Here is a 21,849-nt window from a genome sequence, read left to right as displayed (position 1 = left end):
TACTCTCAAAAAGTGTACTTAGAGCAAACCTTTTGGGATCAGTTTGTACTGTTTCAAGCCTCAAGCAAACATAGATCAGGTGTTTTCTTTTGCCAAATGCTTCTGAGTTTATGATACTTAGAGATTTGTACCAATATCTGCACATTGTTAGCTATTGGATCTCTTTGGGGTAAATAAAGGATAGTTTACTAGGATTAGCCCTCATCAAACCATGGGATTTGTGAAAAACGTAGCTCTTGTTACTACAATGTAATTTGACTATTTCCTTTAACCAGCCTTATGTGAAAACTCATTATATTGTAGTTCTCTATTGATTGTGTATTCATATTATTTTTTCTTTGCAATGCTTCATTTGTAAATGCTATCTGTAAATGTCTGGGTCTGTTCTGCCCCAAATTGAGAGAAAAAGTTTTGCATTCCAATGTATTTTTTTGCAGCTAGGTAGAGCAGACCTATTAAACTCATTCTTACTGTCTCCCTTTGATCTATTCAACTCAAGACCAGGTTAAAAAGTTTTGTACTCTGTTAATTAGCCCATTTCCTTTTTTTTTCCATGTTGCATTATCACCAGTTCATTTGGCTCCTGCTCTCTGCATTGAGAAAGTAAGAAACATAGAACTTCATCTTGTTCTTTAATGAGATTCTGATATTTGAAACTTCTTAGGGATGTTTTGGCTCATATAGTTAAAAAATACGTAATTTAAATATTTTATGTTAATGAAATATCTGCCTCCTCCCTCTCCAACTCCCCCCTTCCCCCAATTCAGTTTCCTAATCTGTAAAATGGGGATGATAATAGCTTGTTGTGAGGATCAGACGAGATATTTGTAATGTGCTCAGCATAGAATCTGACGTACGGAGCTGCTGAAATCCTTCCTTCCTTCCTTCTTTCTTCCCTCTCTCCCTCCTTCCCTGCCTTATTTCTTCCTTTTCTTCCTCCTCCCTCCCTTCCCTCCCCCAGAAGTCTTTTCTCAAATGATTGTTCTTGGGCCTCATTTTATGCATCTTAAAAGAAGAATTCTTGTTGTAGTGGTGGTGGTAGAATAGATCTCTGCCTCTACCAGTTTTGAAATTTTAAGATTTGTGATCCACGATTTGGAGCTGTGGGAGATGGAGTGGGGTGGGGTTGTGTTGTGTTGTGTGTGCCCTGAGAAGTATAGATAAAAAATGATTTCTTTTCTGAGAACAATCTTTGAACTTATAAAACTTAGACCTAACAGAGGTATGGTTCATCATCACCTTTAGGCAGCTCTCAAATTATTGTCCTGAGTCATACCACAATTCTCCGTTTATTTCTCAAAGACCACCTTGAACATGATCCAACCTTACTTGAAGGAGAACAAACTTTTCAAAACCAATTTACCAATGCAAACACTCCTACATTGTCCTTTTAAATTCAGTGACTTCCCAGTTCAGAATAACAGAATAACAAAAGCACCACATTCCAAGAAGACTGAAATTTAATAACTTGAAAAGGAATACTGTTTTCTTGTAGCCCCTGCTTAACACGTTAGTGATAAAGCTGTCGATTGGAAGGCCAGTGAACAGTTTTCATTTGGCAGGTCTGTCATAGCTATTTCAGAATAGGCATGTCTCCCAATATGGACAAAACACTGGTCTCCAAATCTGAGGTGGCTGGTGGGTTCATTTTCTCCCTGAGCATTTCTTTCTGAATGGGTTGTGGGGTAAGGGGGAAAGAGGAAAGAGAGAGTGTATATTTGTGAATAATAGCTTCCCTAGACTTTCATGGCACTAATGGTTCCCCTTTTCTTTAGTCCTCTTGACAAAAAAAATACTGTCTCAAGTTCATGAATGGTTGGATGGAGAAGCTTGCTTTGTTATCTAATCAGTTGGGCTCCCAACTTCTTCCTCTTCCTAACAAGGCCATAGACTGAAAACCAAAGTAAAAAATGGGATTCTTCACTGTTAGCCTTGGAAGACTTGGCCCTTCACCTTCTAGGATTTAAGGAAGTCAGAGACTGAAGGACTTTGAAAGGGAGATCAGAGAGAAGAGGAGGAAGTGGAAGATGAAGGCATTTTGTCCCAAATAATTTCTTACATAGTTATCCATTTGTAACTAATAATGAGGGGCAAGGGCCAGTCTTGCCTGTTGGCTTTCCTCAGGAGCAAAAAGCTCAGACCACCTTTCAAAACACTTGGCCCCTTAAAGGTCCCAAAGAGATTTAACACTTTATGAGGAGCCAAGGATCAGCCCATCTTCTACATACGTTCTGTTCTTGAAGATCATAGATAAGATTTTATTATGAAGTAGTTTTTACCTTTGACTGCTTGGCCACCCTTTTGAAAGCTGCCTAGACTCCTCTAGCTGTTAATTCCAGGCAGAGAAAAAGACTTACTATTATTAAATTAAGGATAGGGACTAGACTGGTGATTTCATTGCTCGAGGGTATTCTTGGGAAACCTCTACCTCTACAAGTCTTTGAGAGCTACCTATAATAATATGTATTTTAAAAATCTATGCAAAAGAATACTAAGATTCAGATGACTGTAAGAAAAGAGTATTCCAGAATGATTGACCTGTTTGGCCTTACAGTTATAGACCTAGCGCTCTAAATTTGGTCTTGGAGTGAGGAAAGCATTGATTTATGTTAAATTAGCAGAGGCTATATACTTGTTTTGTTTTTTGTTTTTGTTTTGCGGGGCAATGAGGGTTAAGTGACTTGTCCAGGGTCACACAGCTAGTAAGTGTCAAGTGTCTGAGGCCGGATTTGAACTCAGGTCCTCCTGAATCCAGGGCCGGTGCTTTACCACTGCGCCATCTAGCTGCCCCCTATACTTGTTAATTAAGAACAAGCAGTCATGGATCTCTGCAGTGAGGGTGAATTCCTTTGTAGTTTGACACCCTTTGTCAAATATCTGTTCCCCCTCAGCCTGTTCTCTATTTATTTTTCAGAATGAAAATAAATCCTGTCCTTTTGCTATGTCCTGCCTCCTAGCAAACAGATCATCCCTGGTATTCTTTCTTGGGAAGTTCAGCCTAGAAACTCAACAGGAAAATAAAAATTTCTCAGTAGATTCAAGCTGACAATTGTATCCCAGAACGGAAGGGATGACTTTTGTATTTGATCATCCCATTAACCTTTCTTCTACTTACTGTTTTTACATTATTTTAGCTGTTGCCACAGTATCCTACTAAAGTTTAGGTCAAGGGACTTGGACAGATTTGCAAGTTCAGGTTAGGGAGAAAGTAGCCTGCCTCTGGTTCCTTCCTCCCTCTGTGAGTTGGATGACTGCAGTGAAAATATCCTGATATGTGATTCTTTGTGTTGGTGCTAGATCTAGGAAGAAAATGACCCCAGAAATGATCGTTGATCTCAGTATATCTGTAAGTTAGATTTGGAAGGAGATAAAGCCAAGTCCATTACATCCCAGTAATGGAGCCTATAACTTTTGTTTTTTAGTGAGGCAATTGGGGTTAAGTGACTTGCCCAGGGTCACACAGCTAGTAAGTGTTAAGTGTCTGAGGCCGGATTTGAACTCAGGTACTCCTGAATCCGGGGCCAGTGCTCTATCCACTGCACCACCTAGCCGCCCCAGCCTATAACTTTTAAATCTCTGCCATAGGCCTCCTGTGATTAATTGGTTGAATTCAGAAGGATTAGGTCACCAACTTTTCCTCAAAGCTATAATTTTTTTTTTTTGGAAAAATGAATCACTAATTGTGCATGGATGTAAAAATAACCATTTTTGTTTGGAAGAAATTGATAGTGCAAAAGGCAAAGTGCTTTGGAGGGAAGGAAAAAAATGGGATACTTTTGTGTTAGGCTGGTGCTCTGTAAACATTAAAAAAGAACGATATATTATGGGAAATGTTACAGCCCCTGACATCTAGGAATTTTTATTTTTAGTGAGAGGTGATTTATTTTGATGTTTGGGTAAACTCAAATAGAAACAGATTTCTGAAGGCCATATATTAACTTAGAAAACCACAGATGAACAGTATCTCTGTTGCATTATTTTTTTAAATCTAAGGGTTTTATTTTTGCGGGGCAGTGAAGGTTAAGTGACTTGCCCAGGATCACACAGCTAGTGTCAAGGGTCTGAGGTCAGATTTGAACTCGGGTCCTTCTGAATCCAGGGCCGGTGCTTTATCCACTGTGCCATCTAGATGCCCTGTTGCATTGTATTTTTTTTTTTTTAGTGAGGCAATTGGGGTTAAGTGACTTGCCCAGGGTCACACAGCTAGTAAGTGTTAAGTGTCTGAGGCCGGATTTGAGCTCAGGTACTCCTGACTCCAGGGCCGGTGCTCTATCCACTGCACTACCTAGCTGCCCCTGCATTGTATTTTTATTGATTTTTGTTAAACATTTCTTAATTACATTTTATTTTTGTTTTGTTTTGTTTTGAGAGGCAATGGGGGTTAAGTGACTTGCCCAGAGTCACACAGCTAGTAAGTGTTAAGTGTCTGAGGCTGGCTTTGAACTCGTGTCCTCCTGAATCCAGGGCCGGTGCTTTATCCACTGCGCCACCTAGCTGCCCCTCTTAATTACATTTTTATCTGGTGGTGGGGAATCATTACAGTTTGACACCTTTGAACTAAAGAACCTGAGCCTTCCCCTTGGTCCTTATGGCCTCTCAGCAAGAGATGTTATTTGTGTTTTTACTTAAGTGCTCCTAGTGGGCTCTAAAATCAGATGGTTCTCAACATTTTTTCTTTTTTTTTTCCTTCGGGCAGTGAGGGTTAAGTGACTTGCCCAGGGTCACACAGCTAGTAAGTGTCAAGTGTCTGAGGCCAGATTTGAATTCAGGTCCTCCTGAATCCAGGGCCAGTGCTTTATCCACTGTGCCACCTAGCTGCCCCTTCTTAACCTTTTTTTATGTCTTGAACTCTTCTGGCAGTCAGCTGAAGTCTAGGGATCCTTTTTCAGAAGAATGTTTTAAATGCACATAATAAAATAAAAAATTTAAAAGGGAACCAATTAAATTGAAATCCACTTATCAAAATATTGAAGGGAGAAGGGGGGCAGAACTAAGTTCATGAACTCCAGGTTAAGAGTCTTTACTCCAAGGAAAAGTTAACAGTCAATATGATGATCCTTCCTTTTGTGTTCTGACTCTGGAAAAGGGAGAGGTAGGCTAGCGATGTGTTCTTTGTGTGGGAGAACACCTATTTTTAGTCTTCCTCTTGTGGGATAGTAGCAGCAGCATAGATGTGTTGAGAAGACTGTAAAGTAATAGAAATGCTGTCCTCATCTTCAAGATGCTTACAGAGGATTGGGTAAAACAGGACAGACCCAGATTGAGGAAGCTCGGTATAATGGAAAGAATGCTTTCCTCATTTCTGCCTGTTGACATTCTTCGGTGCAAAATGCAAATGTCAACTTTATGAAACAGTCTCCGCTTCAGTTAGAAGACTTGTGTTCTTCCTATAAACTCTTTCTCTAATCTCTTCATATGTGCTATCTTAATATCTGAACTCATTTCTTTCTTAATTGTGTGTGTTCTATTGATTTCTCTAGATGCTGCTCCCATTTTAAAAAATTTGGATTAGTCAGTATTTTGTTAGTTTCATTTAAATTTTTTTCTATGATTATGAACATTCAGCGAACTTGAATATTTCATAAATAGACATGGACATTTTATTATACGGAAGGGAATTGTCTATAAAACTTAGGTTCTGTGATGTACAGTTTTTGATAATCTCCCTGGGAGGTTTGTTTTCTTCTGTCCTCAGTAGGTATCATGTTATTAGTTAATTAAAAAGAAAAGAACAAAAGGATCTATTAAATTCGACATGGTAGTAATAGTAACAACATGGGCAATTAGGTGACACAGTGGATAGAATGCCAAGCCTGAAGTCAGGAAGATTCCTCTTCCTAAGTTCAAATCCATCCTCAGACACTTATTGGTTGTGTGACCCTGGGCAAGTCACTTAAACCCTATTTGCCTCAATTTCCTCATCTGTAAAATGAGCTGGTGAAGGAAATGGCAAACCACTCTAGTATCTTTGCCAAGAAAAACTTAAATGGGATCATTGAAGAGTTTGACATGACTGAAAACTATTAAACAACAGTAACAATATTGCTCTGCTTGTCTGTATCTTTCCCTGAACTTTCTTTTACTATTTTGGGTATATTTAAAATGTTTCATTGTTGTTCCTTTCTTCTTTTTTTTGGGGGGTATCACTAACACCAGGGCTTCTTAAACTTTTTCCCACTCTAGGACCCTCCCCCTTTTTTTTTGTGGGGTAAGGAGGGTTAAGTGACTTGCCAAGGGTCACACAGCTAGTAAATGTCAAGTGTGTGGGGCTGGATTTGAACTCAGGTGTTCTTGAATCCAGGGTTGGTGCTTTATCCACTGAGCCACCTAGCTGCCCTCACTCTTGACCCCTTTTTGCCTGAGAATTTTTAACGTATATAGGTGTATAAAATAGGTATAAATAATCTTTTACTGCTGCCAAATTTTTCACAACCCCTACGTTTAGTTGACATGACCCCATACGGGGTTGAGACCCATAGTTTGAGAAGCTAGGACTAATACTACCTATTAACTAAATAGAAGTCCTCACTGGTAACAAATGAAAATCAGCACATTGGCCATGTCTGAAAATGTAGGTCTTATTCTAGTCTGTCATCTTGTCAAGAGGAAGGGGACATGCTTCACAATCAGCTGTCTTCTGAAGTCACTGTGGACCGCTTTATTGGCCAGAGTTCTCAAATCTTTTGCTTGGTTTTCTTTAGAGTGGTCATTATATAAACTGTTCTCATACTTGCTCACTGTACTCTGCATCATCAATCTGTACAACCCTTGACCCCCATTTCTCTGATTCTTTTTACCTTGAATCATTTCTTACAGTGCAATAATATTCTATTATATTTATGTCCTATGACTTGTGTACAACTCCTTCCCTGATTTTAGTTTCCACTTTCCACTTTGTTTCTAATTCTTTCTTACAATCAAAGTTCTGCTATGTTTTTGTACACATAAGTCCTTTTTTGCTGTCTTGTGTAAGGGGGCTAAAATTCTAGCTATACTATCTAAAATCTAATGAGTGTTCGCCAATAAATTATAAGCTTTAGCAAGAGTATTTAAGTGTTTAAGTATTTATTAAAGAGCATTAGGATCAGAGAGAAAGTAAAAATCTAACGATTTCTAAGAGACCCCATCATCCGACCAGCCATGGTGAGGTCAGGAATGAAAAAGGAAAAAAGCCCTCTGCCAGCATCCACTTCCTACTTCATGTCCTCCTCCCAGAAATGGGAGGCTTCTCAAGTTGATTGGCTGGTAGCCTTGATAGACAGTAACCACGAGCAAACGTCACTTCCTGACGCCAAGGACCTTGACCACATGGCTTGCCCTCAGACGCCTTCTCCTCATGCTGGAGCTCTCCAGCAGGTGGCAGCATTCTCTACAGTAGCTCTCCAGCAGGTGGCGGCATTCCAATCATTACACTTGGACATCTTTGGGGTGTGTGTGTGTGTGTGTGTGTGTGTGTGTGTGTATGTATCTCAAGGGGGCAGGTAGGTGGTAGGTGAATAGAACTTTGGATCTGGAATCAGGAATACCTGAGTTCAAATTCTCTCTCAGACACTTAATATCAATGTAGCCTTAGGCAAGCCTCTTTTTACCTCAGTTTCCTCATCTGCAAAAAAGATGATAATAATAGCACCTACTTCTTAGGATCGTTGTTGAGAATCAGTTGAGATAGTATTTGTAAAGTTTTTTGAGCTTTACCTGAGAGCACTATATAAACACCAGCCCTATCATCCTCCTCCTCATCAAGGAGTATTGTACCAGTTTAGTGAATTTTTGGGTAACCGTTGACAATTAAGTCAAGCTACGTGATCATGCCTAACTTTTCTCTGAACTTTTTGAAATTTGAACTTTCTAAAAAAAGTGTCAGGTAGATCAAGACATTGGATCAGCAATGCCCTCCTTAGTTATCAAAATTCCTATTATGACAGCCATTTTCTCCAGAGATTTCACGTTACTTAAACTCTACCGACAACTTTTTCTTTACTGACTGGAATCAGATCCAAAGGAGCGCTTCCTTTGATCACTTCCTCTTCTTTTTGAGAGATGAATTTGTCAGTTTTCCACTTGTAGCAGAATGAGACTGGTAGCAATTGCTTGGTAGTTGAAATTCCTCACCACTGATATATTTTGCCTCTTTCAGTTTTGTGTTCTGTAAGAACTCATCAACCGTTTTCTCCACTGGGGCAGGTAATCTGTAATATGCTACATCATGCTACATCAGTTTGATTTCTTTCTCCTTGGAATCTGATCTAAAAGGTCTCCTTATTTCTTCCTTTTCTTAAGTTCATGGATTTCCACCCAGGCATATGTAACTTTTTAAATATTTTTATTATGAACTAGAAAATTATTAACAAACATGGAATTACCATACATAGGCCAGAAAATGGAGAATGCACATGAAACTGAGTCAACTATTTACAACCTAGTCCTTTTATTATACATTACATTTTTGTCTCCAGTAAAGTTAGGTAGTTTGGAATTGAGCTCTAAAACCAACAACAATGCTTTAAGCTGGGACAGACTGTTAATAGTATGATGGTATTATTTGAACCTAGTGTTTGGGACAGTTTACTGAAATGTTGGGCATTGTTTTAGTATACTTGGGCAGCATCCTGGGGGTGGGGGTGGGGAAGGGGTTAGTTCTTTCCTAATTGCGTATTCCAAGTGCCTAGTCTGCTGTGCACTACTTCTCATCCTGCTGAATCTTACAAGCTCAGAATCATAAGTCTTTAGTTCAGAGAAATAATTAGAATAAATTTTAATTGTGAAGCAGCCAATATTTGGAGGGAGTTGGCCAGTTTTTTGGCTCGTCTTCCAGGGCAGCTTTATTTGTGCACCTCTTTAGCTGACTCTGCAGTAGACATTCAAATATTTATTGAATGTATACTGGTCATGTTATTGCTGACAAGTAGGGACAAACAGTGAAACTCAAGTGACATTTGTTTTCACTTAACCCTAACTATTTTGCCCCTTCAAAAGTAGTTTCTACTCTAATTGAACCATCACCTTTTGCTCATATTTCTATCATGCATGCCAAATGCTTGCCAAACATTTTAGTTAATAAGTAACAATTTCCTGTTATTTATTAAAAGTACCGAATACAGCAAAATGTGCAAAAAAAAAGTTAATTTTTAATTCCTTACTCCACCCCCCCCCCCCAAAAAGCCCAAAGCTCCTAACACACCTTCGACTTGGAGGAATAATTCTTAAGGAAAGGGGAAAAATGCTAAACAGATTCTTGAGAAAACTCTTAAAAGAAGAGCTTCATATTAAGATCATCTTCTGCCAAGGGATAAAATAGCTAGGACTTGCCCTGTCTTGACTTAGACTTTGTTGCATTTATAGGGGACAAGGAAGTAAGGCGAGTAAGAACAGGTTGAGATGGTGATCAGTAGTTACTTCTTCAGGGCAAAGGGATTTTTCATGCTCTGGTACTTTCGAATCCTGGCTTCCAAGTTAAATGTTGGTAATAATAGAGGGGGATGGACTAAATTATTTCCCAGTTCCATTCAGCTTTAAAATTCTCATTCTCTAGAGGGATCAGTATTCAAAGTTCGAATCCATTTGAATGAAGGGCAAAGGGATTCCGTTCTTTACCTTCATCAGAATGGATGATAAATGGCAAAATTCATATTCTTTTAGCTGTCTACCTTTCCACTCCTTTACTAGTACCATTATATTTTGTTTTAATTTGTTGTAACAGGATTAGGCCTTTAGACTTAAATGTCTTTGGTACATTTGTTCCCATCTTTCCCTTTGGTTTCTGGAGTTATATTGTTGTTGAGTCATTTCAGTCTGTGACCCCATTTGGGGTTTTCTTGGCAAAGATATTGGAGTAGTTTGCCATTTTTCCAGCTCATTTTGATGATGAAACAGAAGCAAACAGGGTGAAGTGATTTGCCCAGGATCACACAGCTGATCACTGAGGTCACATTTGAACTCAGGTCGTCCTAATTTCAGGGCAGGTGCTCTATCCACTCCACCACCTGGCTGCTCTTTCTGAAGTTTTAGGGAGTTAGTAATTGGTTTTTTTTTTTTAAGAGGTGGAATTAAGTGGTGCTATCATCTGTCGTCAAGCCAAAAAAATGTGCTAATCCCCTGTAACTTTAGAAGTTTTTTTGATGAGGACAGATGATAGCATTGTAGAATTTTAAAGTTGGAATAAACCTTAGAGACCATCTAATTCCATCTCTTTAATATATGATGAGCAAACTAAGGCCTAGAGAGCTCCAATGACTTGTGCAAGATGGTGGAAGAACCTGGGATAGTAGAACCAAGAGTCTTCTGACTTCTCAGTCTATTGCTCTTTCTTTTTTTTTTTTTTTTGGTGAGGCAATTGGGGTTAAGTGACTTGCCCAGGGTCACACAGCCGGTAAGTGTTAAGTGTCTGAGGTCGGATTTGAACTCAGGTACTCCGGACTCCAGGGCTGGTGCTCTATCCACTGCACCACCTAGCTGCCCCTCTATTGCTCATTTTGCTGAAGATCTGGCTTTTAACAAAACCAGTTAAGTTTTTTAATTAATATAGCTTCCATACTCTTAGAAATATCATTCCAGAATGATTGTGTCAATATCAATCTTGCATCTCTCATTAAAAGTGGGAAAATGATAATGTTAAAAAATCTAATGTCGAGGGTCACCAATTTAGAGCTGGAAGGGACCTTAGAGACTGGCTGGTCCATACTCCCCATTGTACAGATGAGGAAACTGAGGCCCAGGGAATTGATAGGATTTGGCCTCACAAGTAGTGACAAAGGTCAAACTTGAACCCAGGTCCTATGAATCCAAATTTTTTTTTTTGATGTCCTGTGCTGCTGTCAATTCAATCCAGCAGTCTTTTTTTTTTTTTTTTGTAAAATAAAGAGATTTATTAGGAGAGGAATATATGGCCATAAGATTTAGAGTTCCAAATTTTTCTCCCTCCCTTTCCTCTCCCCTCCACAAGATCGCAATCAGGTTATATATGTACAATCCACAAGTGTTCTTTTTATAGGGGTGCAGAGTAAACTTCCTCTAGAGTTCCTTGGGATTGTCTTGGATCATTGTACTGCCGAGAGTAGTTAAGTCGATGATGGTCTTTTGTATCTTTACGAAACAAAAGGGGGGCAGCTGGGTGGCGCAGTGGATAGAGCACTGGCCCTGGAGTCAGGAGGACTTGAGTTCAAATTGGGCCTCAGACACTTGACACTTACTAGCTGTGTGACCCTGGGCAAGTCACTCAACCCCAATTGCCTCACAAAAAAACCCCAAAACCCAAACAAAAACAAAAAACAAAACAAAACAACAACTACAAAAACTAAAAGGGAGGGAAGGGCATTACCAAGAACTGGGAGGGAAACAACAGGGAGGGGATTTTGGAATAATGGAGCATGGTTGAGATATGCAGCACCCATCCATATCTTGTATATCATCTTGAAGACCTTGATATTGCTTATCAGCATTTGGGGTCATGTCTTGCCACACCTCATACTGAAGTGGGAGAGAGAACTGTTTTTCCCTTGGCCTTGGGGGTTGGGATCTTTAGGTTTCTTGGGGTCCCACTGCATTCCCATAACATTCTCCCCCTCTCCTTATTTCTGGAAAGGAGCAAAGGTCCATCTTCTGTAGCTTCTTCAAGGCTGAAAAAATGGGGCATAGAGATGTCCCTGTCTTTAAGAAGAGAGGGAGTGTGGGGCAGCTAGGTGGCACAATGGATAGAGCACTAGCCCTAGAGTCAGGAGTACCTGAGTTCAAATCCGGCCTCAGACACTTAACACTTACTAGCTGTGTGACCCTGGGCAAGTCACTTAACCCCAATTGCCTCACTAAAAATTAAAAAAAAAAAAAAGAAAGAAGAGAGGGAGTGAAAAGATGGATGGGCATAGTCCAAGGGTCACAGGGACATTGCTCTGGCTTTAATGAAAGCTTTAATCCTAGAAGCACCTAAAGTGACAATTTTACAGATACAGGGTCCACACAGCAAGATGCATACAATGATCAAAATTGTAGGTATGAAAGGAACAAGTAGTGAAAACAACCATGAAGTCCAGGATGGAGAGCTGGAGAATAGTTGGTTATGTCTGCCATGATATACATGCGCACAAAAGTATTCTGAACCTTGCTTATACCACCTTTGGCAGCAAGTAAATAGTCTAAGGCTATCCTGTTGCCCATTACTACCTTGGCCAAAGGAGGTAGGGACTCCTGGAAGTCCTCAAGTCCCAAAGCAGTTGTGTTAGAAATATTTTCACTTGCTAAGGTCAGCAGGCACTTAGTAAGCACTTATCATGTGCCAGACAAGCATTGCGTTTGGTATTAGGGATAGACAGAACGGGGAAAAAAAAAAAAAGATAGTCCTTTGCCTCCAAGAGCTCACATTCTGTTGTGAAGATTGCAGAGAAAACACTTGACTCAGTGTCAAGTGTTTTCAGAATACCATGTATGGGAGAAAATGCTATTAGAAAACTCCTACTTGGTTACATGATTAGTGTCTCAATCATCCTGTGGAAAACCCCAAATCTTACTTTATATAGATGATGTAATGACTTCTTTGGGGGATTTTAAGTAGTGTACATGGGGTAGTGGATAGAATGCTGTGCCTGGAATCAGGAAGACTCTTCCTGAGTTCCAATCCTGCCTCAGACATTTACTGTATGACCTTGGGCAAGTCATTTAACACTGGTTGCCTTAGTTTCCTCATGTGCAAAACGAGCTAAAGAAGGAAATGGCAAGCTGTTCCAGTATCTCTGCCAAGAAATCCACAAAATGGGGTCATGAAGACTTGGACAGGACTGAAAACAATTGAACAATGAATAGTAGTGTATATGCCAGTTAGTAATAAAACTTGTAGTGTAGTGTGTAGCTGGAGGCTTATGTGTGATTATTTCAAATAATCCTCAAAGCACTCAGTATTGGAAAACAGAAGTAGAATAATTTATAAGCCTGTTTTGGGGTTAGGATTTGAACCAGGGTGTTGGTCGGTCTCCCCCCCCAATATATGTGGGTTAATTTTTAAAAAATGTAAGTTATAAACCTACTTCAGGGAGAACTTACAACAAAGGAGCCAGATTTAGCATCCCCTCTCCTTTTGGGGGGGCTAGTTTGTGCCCTAATTTCTGGTGGCCTCTTTTAGGTAAAGAACTAGGCATTAATTGAAATTGGCATTAATTGAAATCAGTCATGATGGACTCCTAAGTTTGTGGGGGAGATAGCCTTGTCGTTTAACTTAAAGGGATCAGGCAGTCCTAAGCAGTCCTTTTTTTTGGACAGTCTGGGATATTTTCCAGAGAGGACTTTGTGAATCACCATATCTTAGCTAAGACAGTTTGCATAATCAGACTTCTTCATTAAACTGAGAATTTTTTTTTGGAGGTTTGGGAAAAGGCAGCCTTTCTCCCTGGAAAACCTTTAAGGGCTTCACTCAATGAGAGCAACATAGTGAGGGGTTATATTGTCTTGTCTGCGTGGTTTTATTTTCATCTTCCTATTTCTGGTGCCTTGAACAGTGCATTACACAGTAGGTACCTGATAAATGTTTGCTGTGGAAAGAAAGCTTATATTTTTGTATAGGCTTTGATTTTTGCTAAAGCTCTTTGTGTGCATTCTTACTTCTTCTTCTCGACAGTTTTGCGAAGTAAATGGAGAAACTGAGGCTCCTAGATTAAATGATTTGCCTGCCATGGTTGTACAGCTATTAAGTGTCTGGGGGAAGATTCAGATTCATGTCTATGAGTCTCCCTCTCAATGGCCCATCCCACACAGCTTCTGTCTACCGAGGCCAGAGAGAGTCCTAATTTGGAGTCATGAGATGCAGGTTTGCTTTCTGGCTTTCATCCTTAAGAGCTTTGTGATTTCATAGAAGCTACTTAACATTTCTTTACTCTTAAGTTTCTCTATTTGTTAAATTGGGATATTGCATGGCCATTTTTATTATTATAAACCTTAAAATGATAGAAAAGGGAGTCTCCTTTATCCCAGCAGGTTCCATCCTTTAGCCCAAACTGGCTAGTTATAAATACTGTCATTTTGTTAAAATTTGCTCATCGGGCAGGGAGAACTCAACGCAGAGGATGCCTTACCTGGATTGAGTGAGTGCCACTACATTGGTATGAATTGATGATACTAAACCTGAATATGTTTCCTGGGTCTTGGGAGATAAAAATGGATTCTTCTCTCTTTCAGTAAGCTATGATAATTTGAGACCAGCTTATGATGTTAACATTTTAAGGCTCTTGTTAGGTCATGGCAGAATTTGTGTTTTCATATTGTTGAAAAATCACAGGATGAGTCAGTCAGTAAACATTATTAAGTGTGTACTAGGTGCCAGGCCCTGTGCTTATTAGCACTTGGGGATACAAAAAGCGGCAAAAGACAGTCCCTGTTTGCAAGGAGCTCATGATGGAGTGGTCTGTTACATAGATTGTATTGTAGGGGATATTACTGTATCACCATTGGCAGAATGTGCTCTTGGAGTTATTTTCATGGATGGGGGCTGGATTTGTGCTGGCACATACCTTCACAAAAGCACCCCCTCCCTACAGGGGCCATTTTGAGAAATGGTCCGTTGCCTTATCAGTTTAGTGTTTGGACCAGTAGGTATATTACGTGGTAGTCAGATGTGTAACTTCCTTTATGAATTCTGTAGAACAGCACATAGAGAAAACCTTAGTCAATTACCCTTGCTGTCATGTGGTTTTTGTAATAATTCTGGAAAGGAAGAAGTACACATCCTCCTCCTCCTCTTCCCTGTCACCCAGCTGAATGACTGGTTTCTGTAAGCAGTGGTGGAGGTCAGAGATTGTTCTTGTGCAATATTTCACAAGTGAAATTAGGGAGTTGTCAGAAGTGCTTTTTGTGTTTGGGCTTATCCAATTTAACTCTGCCATACCACCCATGGGAAAGTTTGACATTTGAAGCTGTTTCATTGTAGTGGTTTGCTTGAGATCCAGTGTTGGTACCCTGAATTTCCATTTAGAAGTTATTCCTTACTTTAATATGCCTGCTAAACTGTCCTTAGTATGTTAGGTAGACTGTCTATGAATTATAGTGAACAAAAAATAAATTGCTACTTAGATGAGGGACACTTGACCTGGGATCCAGACTTCTTGTTCTTTTTTTTTTTTGGATGGGGCAGTGAGGGTTTAGTGACTTGCCCAGGGTCACACAGCTAGTAAGTGTCAAATGTCTGAGACTGAATTTGAACTCATGTCCTCCTGAATCCAGGGCCGCTGTTTTATCCACGGTGCCACCTAGCTGCCCCCGATCCACAGACTTTTTTTTTTTTTTAAGATTTTTTAGTGAGGCAGTTGGGGTTAAGTGACTTGCCCAGGGTCACACAGCTAGTAAGTGTTAAGTCTGAGGCTGGATTTGAACTCAGGCACTCCTGACTCCAGGGCCAGTGCTCTATCCACTGCGCCACCTAGCTGCCCCAGATCCACAGACTTTTAAGGGTTCTATGGGTAGATTTTATTTTTTTGGGGGGGGTGGTGTTTGTGAACTTTCATGGGGCAAAATAACATTTATTTCAAATTATAATTGATTACCTCTGAAATCTTGGTGTTTCAATTATATGCAGCATTATTCTGAGAAGGGATTTTGGATTCACCAGACTGCCCAAGAAGGGGCCCATAATGCACAAAACATTAAGAACCTCTGATTTAAACCACCCTTTTGGGGGTAAGACCTTCCCTACTTGAGCAGAACCTCTAATGACAGCCTTTCCAGCTAGCTGGGACCTGCCCATACTCAACTCTAGAATAGGGAATCAGAATATCACTACTATTTTTTTGGGGGGGGGGAAGAGAAGAAACTGAGGTTTAATGTGTAAAGGGACTTGTTAGGGGTCACCTGAAATCCAATGTTCTTTTTGTTTTGCTGTTGATAATTAAGTTTGTTTGGAGCAGTCAAGTCGATCTTCTGTATAGGAAAAAAATCTTTGAAAAGAAATCTAAGGTTCTCAAGCTCTTCTCCCAGGCTTGGTGCTGGCATCTGGTGCTGCAGCCAAATCCCTGAGACAAGATGGTGAGGGTTAGAGTCAATGGATTTGGCCATACTGGGTGCCTGGTGACCAGGGTTGCATTCAGCTCAGAGGGAGTAGATGTTGTGGCCATCCATGACCCCTTCATTGACCTCAACCACATGGTTCATGTGTTTCATTATGATTCCACCGGGGAAAGTTCAAGGGCACTGTCAAGGCTGAGAATAGATGGCTGGTGATCAATGGAAAAGCCATTACCATCTTCTAGGAGTGGAATCCTACCACTATTAAATGGGGAGATGTTTGGGCTAAGTATGTTGTAGAGTCAGGCCAAGGCTCCGATGAAGGGTCATTATCGTGATGGGAGTGAACTATGAGAAACAAGATAATTCCCTTAAGATTGTCAGTAATGCCTCCTGTACTACCAACTCCTTGGCCCCCTTGCCAAGGTCATTCATGACTTTCGCATTGTGAAAAGACTCATGACCGAAGTCCATTCCATTACTACTACCCAGAAGATAGTAGTCGATGGGCCCTCTGGCATGCTGTAGTGTGTTAGTCATGGTACTTCCCAAAACATCATCCCTGCTTCCACTGGTGCTGCTAAGGCTGAATGGGAAGCTCACAGGCATGACCTTTTGTGTTCCTAATTCTGGTGTATCTTCTGTGGATCTGACTTGATGCCTGGAGAAACCTGCCGAATATGATGATAGTAAGGAAGTGGTGAAGCAAGCATCAGAAGGGCCCTTGAAGAGCATCTTGGGCTATACAGAAGAGCAGGTTGTTTCCTGTGACTTTAAAACTCTTCTACCTTTGATATTGGCACTGGTATTGCCCTCAGTGACCATTTTGTCAAGTTCATTTCCTGGTATGGCACTGACTATGGTTATAGCAACTATAGTAGCCCCAAAGTACCCCTGTTAGTAGGGAGGAGGAGCATAGAGGCCTATATTGGGTAAAATCAAGAAAGTCACCATATCTTTAAGTATAGATATAGAACTACAGAAATCATAGAGTTTATCTTGTTATTTTATAGATGAGGAAACTGAGACCCAGATAGGTGATGTGAAGAGACGAATGAGATGCTTTCTGAGGTCCCTTTCGAGCTATGTTCTGATTCTTTTTTGATAGCGACTTTCATGTTGCTTTTATAACTGTTAATGTTTCAAAAAATGAATCAGTTGTTGGTTTCCAGATTGAGGGATTCCTCTTGGGAAAGTCTCATGGTAGAATGGTGTAAGCAAATGTCATCCTCAGTAGTTCCGTATCCTTCAGGGCTTGAGAAAACACTAGTAGTCATCCATATCAAATTGGCAGGCTACACAACTTGGCATTATTGTAGGCTGGATCATTAGTTAAATCCAGTAGTAGGGAAACTCCTTGAGGGCAGGAATAGTCCGTATTTGTATTCCCAGCTCCTAGGCATAATGCCTTGCCTTGCACATAATTTGTATCCAAATTGAGTTTTACTTTTGGGTGTAGAAAAAAAATGTGATCGCCAGTGCCACAGGCTGCAAAAGTCAAGAAGGATGAAGACTGAGGAGCCATTGGATCAAGATCCTTGGTAACTTTGGAGAGAGCAGTTTTCAGTTGAATGATGAGGTTGGAAACCAAATTGCAGAGCATTAAGAAGAGAGTGAAAGAGAAATGATGGCACCTACAAGGAGGTTAGCCACAAAAGGCAGGAGATGGATGTGATGATAGCTGGGGATGGATGGATTAATGGATGGTTTTTTTGAGGAAGGGGAAATAAGCACGTTTGATGTTTAAGTTAGAACAGAAGTTATCTGGGGAATGTAGAAATTGACGGTGGCACACATTAATCTTAAGTGCTCAAAAAAATGACAGCTTCTGGGATTAAAAAGAGATTTTTTTCTTTAAAAGAAAGGCTGCACATCCTGCTGAACAAAAGGGAGAGGAGATGAAGGCTAAATGACATGTTTCTGAAAGCCTGTGATATGCACATGATCTATTTCCCTGGCTCAAGGACAAGGTTTTTTACACCTGGGAATCAGGAGACTATGATGATTTATTTATATTTTAATCTCTTGTAAGGTTCTATTCAGGCCAAGTGGATTAGAATGAGGTTGCTTTTCTGACTCTTTCTTCTTCTGAGTGGGGTTCCCTGAAGTTTGGCAACATCAAGTCTTGTTTTGACCCAGATCAGGGAGAGTTCTTTTTGCATAATTATGGCATTTTAGCATTAGAAGGGGCCAGATAGCTCATGAAGATAGTGAAGGGCTGACTCGGGATGAGAACCTCGGTTTCCTGACTCTGTCTTGCTTGTCTCTTTAGTGGAATTTGAGGCAAACTTAAATCGGGGACCAGGCAAAGATATATGTAACAATAACTTTAATTTAGGAAAGGGGATGGGAGTGGGGAGACATGAATATGATGTAAAATGGCAGTTATAACATTTATTTCTCCAGAGATTTAACTCTGATTTTTATTTTCAGCTTTTTGCTTTCAATTTTGGTTTAAATTCACAACTTAATTCTTCCTCCTGCTGCTCATTCTCATAGTAAAACAGTGATAAAAGTGGTTTGTTCACTGGCTGAAGATGTCAGTTAATTTTGTTTCTCACTTTCTCTTGTTGGTTGGAAAACCTTGTCTGGCTTCCTTTTGTGTTGCCTTGTCCAAGAAGTCTGGTCGGCAACTATTGGAGAATAATTAACTTTAAACTTATTTAAACAGTTGTTTTTAAGTTCGAATCTGTTTGGGGAATAGCCGCAAAGTTAGTGACCATCACTTACTTAGCCTACAGGCAGAACTGATTCTTTTTTGAGTATATAACTCCATCACTTCATCACTTCACCAGAGACTCACAAACAGTTGCTCATTATGTGGGTGAAATTCTTGCAAGAAATTTCAGGGCACTACACTCATTAAAAAATGGAGCTCTACTTTCTCATAAAACTGGCCTCCCAGATGTAGTGACTATGCAGCCCTAACATTTGACTGTGGGAAGTTGGGTAAAATTCTTATAAGAAACCACACAGTTTGCAATTATAGAATTTGCATTGCATTTCCTTGTGTGGAAGGAAAGAGGAAAAGAATATAAAGGGTTCTTCACTTCCCCATCCCTCTCTGAAGGAAGATTGGTTTTGTATGTAAAACTTGTGCAAGATCTATGTGAAATATTGAATGTACTTCATTCTGACTTAATTGGTAGACTGTGGATTTTGCAAAAGGGTCAGCTTTATTTTAGGACAAAAATACATAGAATATAATAACTGGTATTTCCTTTATGGCCAGGTTCTTGTCTTTTCCTTGTTCTTCTGGGTCGTTGTTTATCCAGAGGAATGAGATGAATTTTATGGCCAGTGAATAAAAAACCTTTGTGGTCCCTCACCCTAACCCCCTTTTATGAAGTCACTGTTATACCTTTTCAGGTGGTGTTCCTTTTGATTGAAATAGATATTAAATTGAAGGCTATAGATAACTGTTTTTGCAAATAACACTACTGTACAGTAACATGAAATTATGTCTGTAGACTAAATGAATTATCCTTATGGATAAAGGCTCCCTTTTAAATGTTTTTACTTCTTTTACTTCTCTTAATTTGACTATGTGGAACCATATGTTGACCTACTATAGCAGATAAGAGAAAGTTAGATGAAGCAGTCAAATAAGTAACCTGAGCCTTAGTTTCTTCATCTGTAAAATGGTTATTTTTATCCAGGAAGAAATTAAAGCAACTTGCCAACAATACTATGCATGAATAATTTCTTTTTTTTCCTCTCTCTCTACAGAGTTGGTGTTTTGGAAGAGTCCTTTACCTGCCTAGGTATCCTCTTGGCCATTCTCTTGTTTCCCATTGGGATTATCTGCTGTTTTGCTTTGAGAAGGCAAAAATGCCCTAACTGTGGAGTAGTTTATCTCTAAATGGAACAACACAACCCAGCTTTCCTATCCCCACTTTTCTTTTTCTAATGTAAATGTCTTGTATAATAGCTTTATTTGATCAAGTATCAACTGTTTTGTAAAGTGTGATGGGATAGCCAATGTTTCTTGGGCTTGTGGTTTGCAGAATATGGAAAAAAACAAACTTGCTTTTCAAAGTTAATGACAACTCTGATTTAAAACGCGGGCTTCTTTTTTTGCAGTTTTCACTTTGTGCAAATTGAGAAATGCTGTTTTTATAAATGAGGTTCATACTATTTTAACTGGTCCTGCTTAATTTGATGTTTGCACATTGTCACTTCTGAATATTTTTAAAAAATAAAGTTCACTCACCTCAACTCTCAGACTTCAGTCATTGCCTTGAAATCAGGTGCAGCACTCCATTCGTGGTGACTAGCCCGAATGTTGGACATGTTTTGTTATTAAAAATGGATCTGGGGCAGCTAGATAGTGCAGTGGATAGAGTACTGACCTTGGAGTCAGGAGTACCTGAGTTCAAATCCGGCCTCAGACACTTAAAAAAACTTACTAGCTGTGTGACCCTGGGCAAGTCACTTAACCCCAATTGCCTCACTTAAAAAAAAAATGGATCTGTAAATTCCTTTATCTCTAAAACATGTAGTATATGTAAAAATACAAGAGAAGCACTACTTTGGTTACAAATTAAGTTATTCCACTTATCTAGAAATAGTCTACTGGTTCAGCAGTATTAATGTTTATATTTTAAGTGCACATATAGTTAATATCTATCTTCTGGAACACATGAATTATGCTTGTACATTGGTTGGCTAGACAAGTTATTTTACAGACTATATCATTTTATATATATAGATATAGAACAAGAATAAACCTTAAAAATCATGCAGTCCAATCTCACTGTGTAGGTGAGATAATTGAGGCTCAGAGAGGTTGTTTCTATTAGTGTAACACTGAGCAAGTTAAATGGCAGTCGGGATGGAGCCCAGCTTATAACATGCACTCAGAATTGTTTTATTAAAGTAATAATTCAGAAAATCAGCTGAACAAAAAGTGACTGTTTGATTTGAATTTTTTTTTATTACTGCAGTACCTTGAAATTTATGTGGCATATAACCTCACTCAGAATGTAACTTTACAGATTTTTAAAATCCAAACTCACAAATTCCTCACAACATCCTTGTGAGGTAGGTAGGTAGTTAAGGTGACAGGCAGGTATAGGTATTCCCTCTAAACTATAGAGCAAGGACAGTAGTAGACTGGAAAATTGCAAGTCACTACCTCAGTGTGCTATACTTTTAAGATTGGTTGTAGGCACAGGGAAGTAACAAAATGATCCAATGGTGTTATTCCACCCTATCTCCCCCTTCCTTAAGCCTCTCCTTTCGTGTGCACACTTGACCTGTAAAGAGCTGTTAAACTTCTACATCTTTTTAAAGGGAAATCGGTTTCTTAAATGCACTTTGATTTCCTTCTATCCGGTACAGAATGGATGTTTTCCAGAGACTTGGTGGCCATGAAACCTCAATAATTACCCCTGGTGTTTCTGGTGTCATGTGACAGTTAACTTGTATTTAAGATAACTAACTGCTCAAGGTAGAACATACGCTTCCATTCCACGGCCTAAGGCAACAGACAAACATGAAGTTCTTCTATTTGAATACAACAGTACTGGGGGAAGAGCCAAGACTAGCTATTCTTTGATAAAAGCTATGGGCTTAACTGTCCTGAATCAGCTTTATGTATATAAGCTTTTCTCTATTAGTAGCCAGGTCACCAGAGCTAAAGGCTCTTACATGCTGTTGAGAAGAGGATGACTTTTCATATGAGAAGAGACTGGGATAGCTGATCTTCAGATGGAATTTTTTTACATGTAACTTTGCATTTGACCTCTAATAATTGAGCTTAAGAAGAGGAAGGTTACATTAGTGCCTTCTAAATTTGTGTATATGCAATCCAGAAAAAAAATATAAATAGGGACACAACTTGGCTTAAATGTGAGTAGCAATACATGCAGG

At 39.6% G+C, this 21,849-nt stretch overlaps 1 protein-coding gene across 1 annotated transcript in view; it reads left to right on the top strand.

The window, feature by feature from the left end:
• The window catches only part of BRI3 (brain protein I3), a 38,842-nt gene extending 18,649 nt beyond the window's left edge, over positions 1-20,193 (top strand). The window contains exon 3 of the mRNA XM_043976764.1: positions 19,705-20,193. Coding sequence (XP_043832699.1) covers positions 19,705-19,837 — 133 coding nt within the window. The 3' untranslated portion in view covers positions 19,838-20,193. The remainder of the gene's footprint in view (positions 1-19,704) is intronic.
• The last annotated feature ends 1,656 nt before the right edge of the window (positions 20,194-21,849 follow it).

Source organism: Dromiciops gliroides, chromosome 1 (genome assembly GCF_019393635.1).
Source record: "Dromiciops gliroides isolate mDroGli1 chromosome 1, mDroGli1.pri, whole genome shotgun sequence".
Classification (NCBI taxonomy): Eukaryota; Metazoa; Chordata; class Mammalia; order Microbiotheria; family Microbiotheriidae; genus Dromiciops; species Dromiciops gliroides.
The sequence above is the reverse complement of the archived record's forward strand: the minus strand, read 5'-3'. Positions and strand labels throughout refer to the sequence as shown.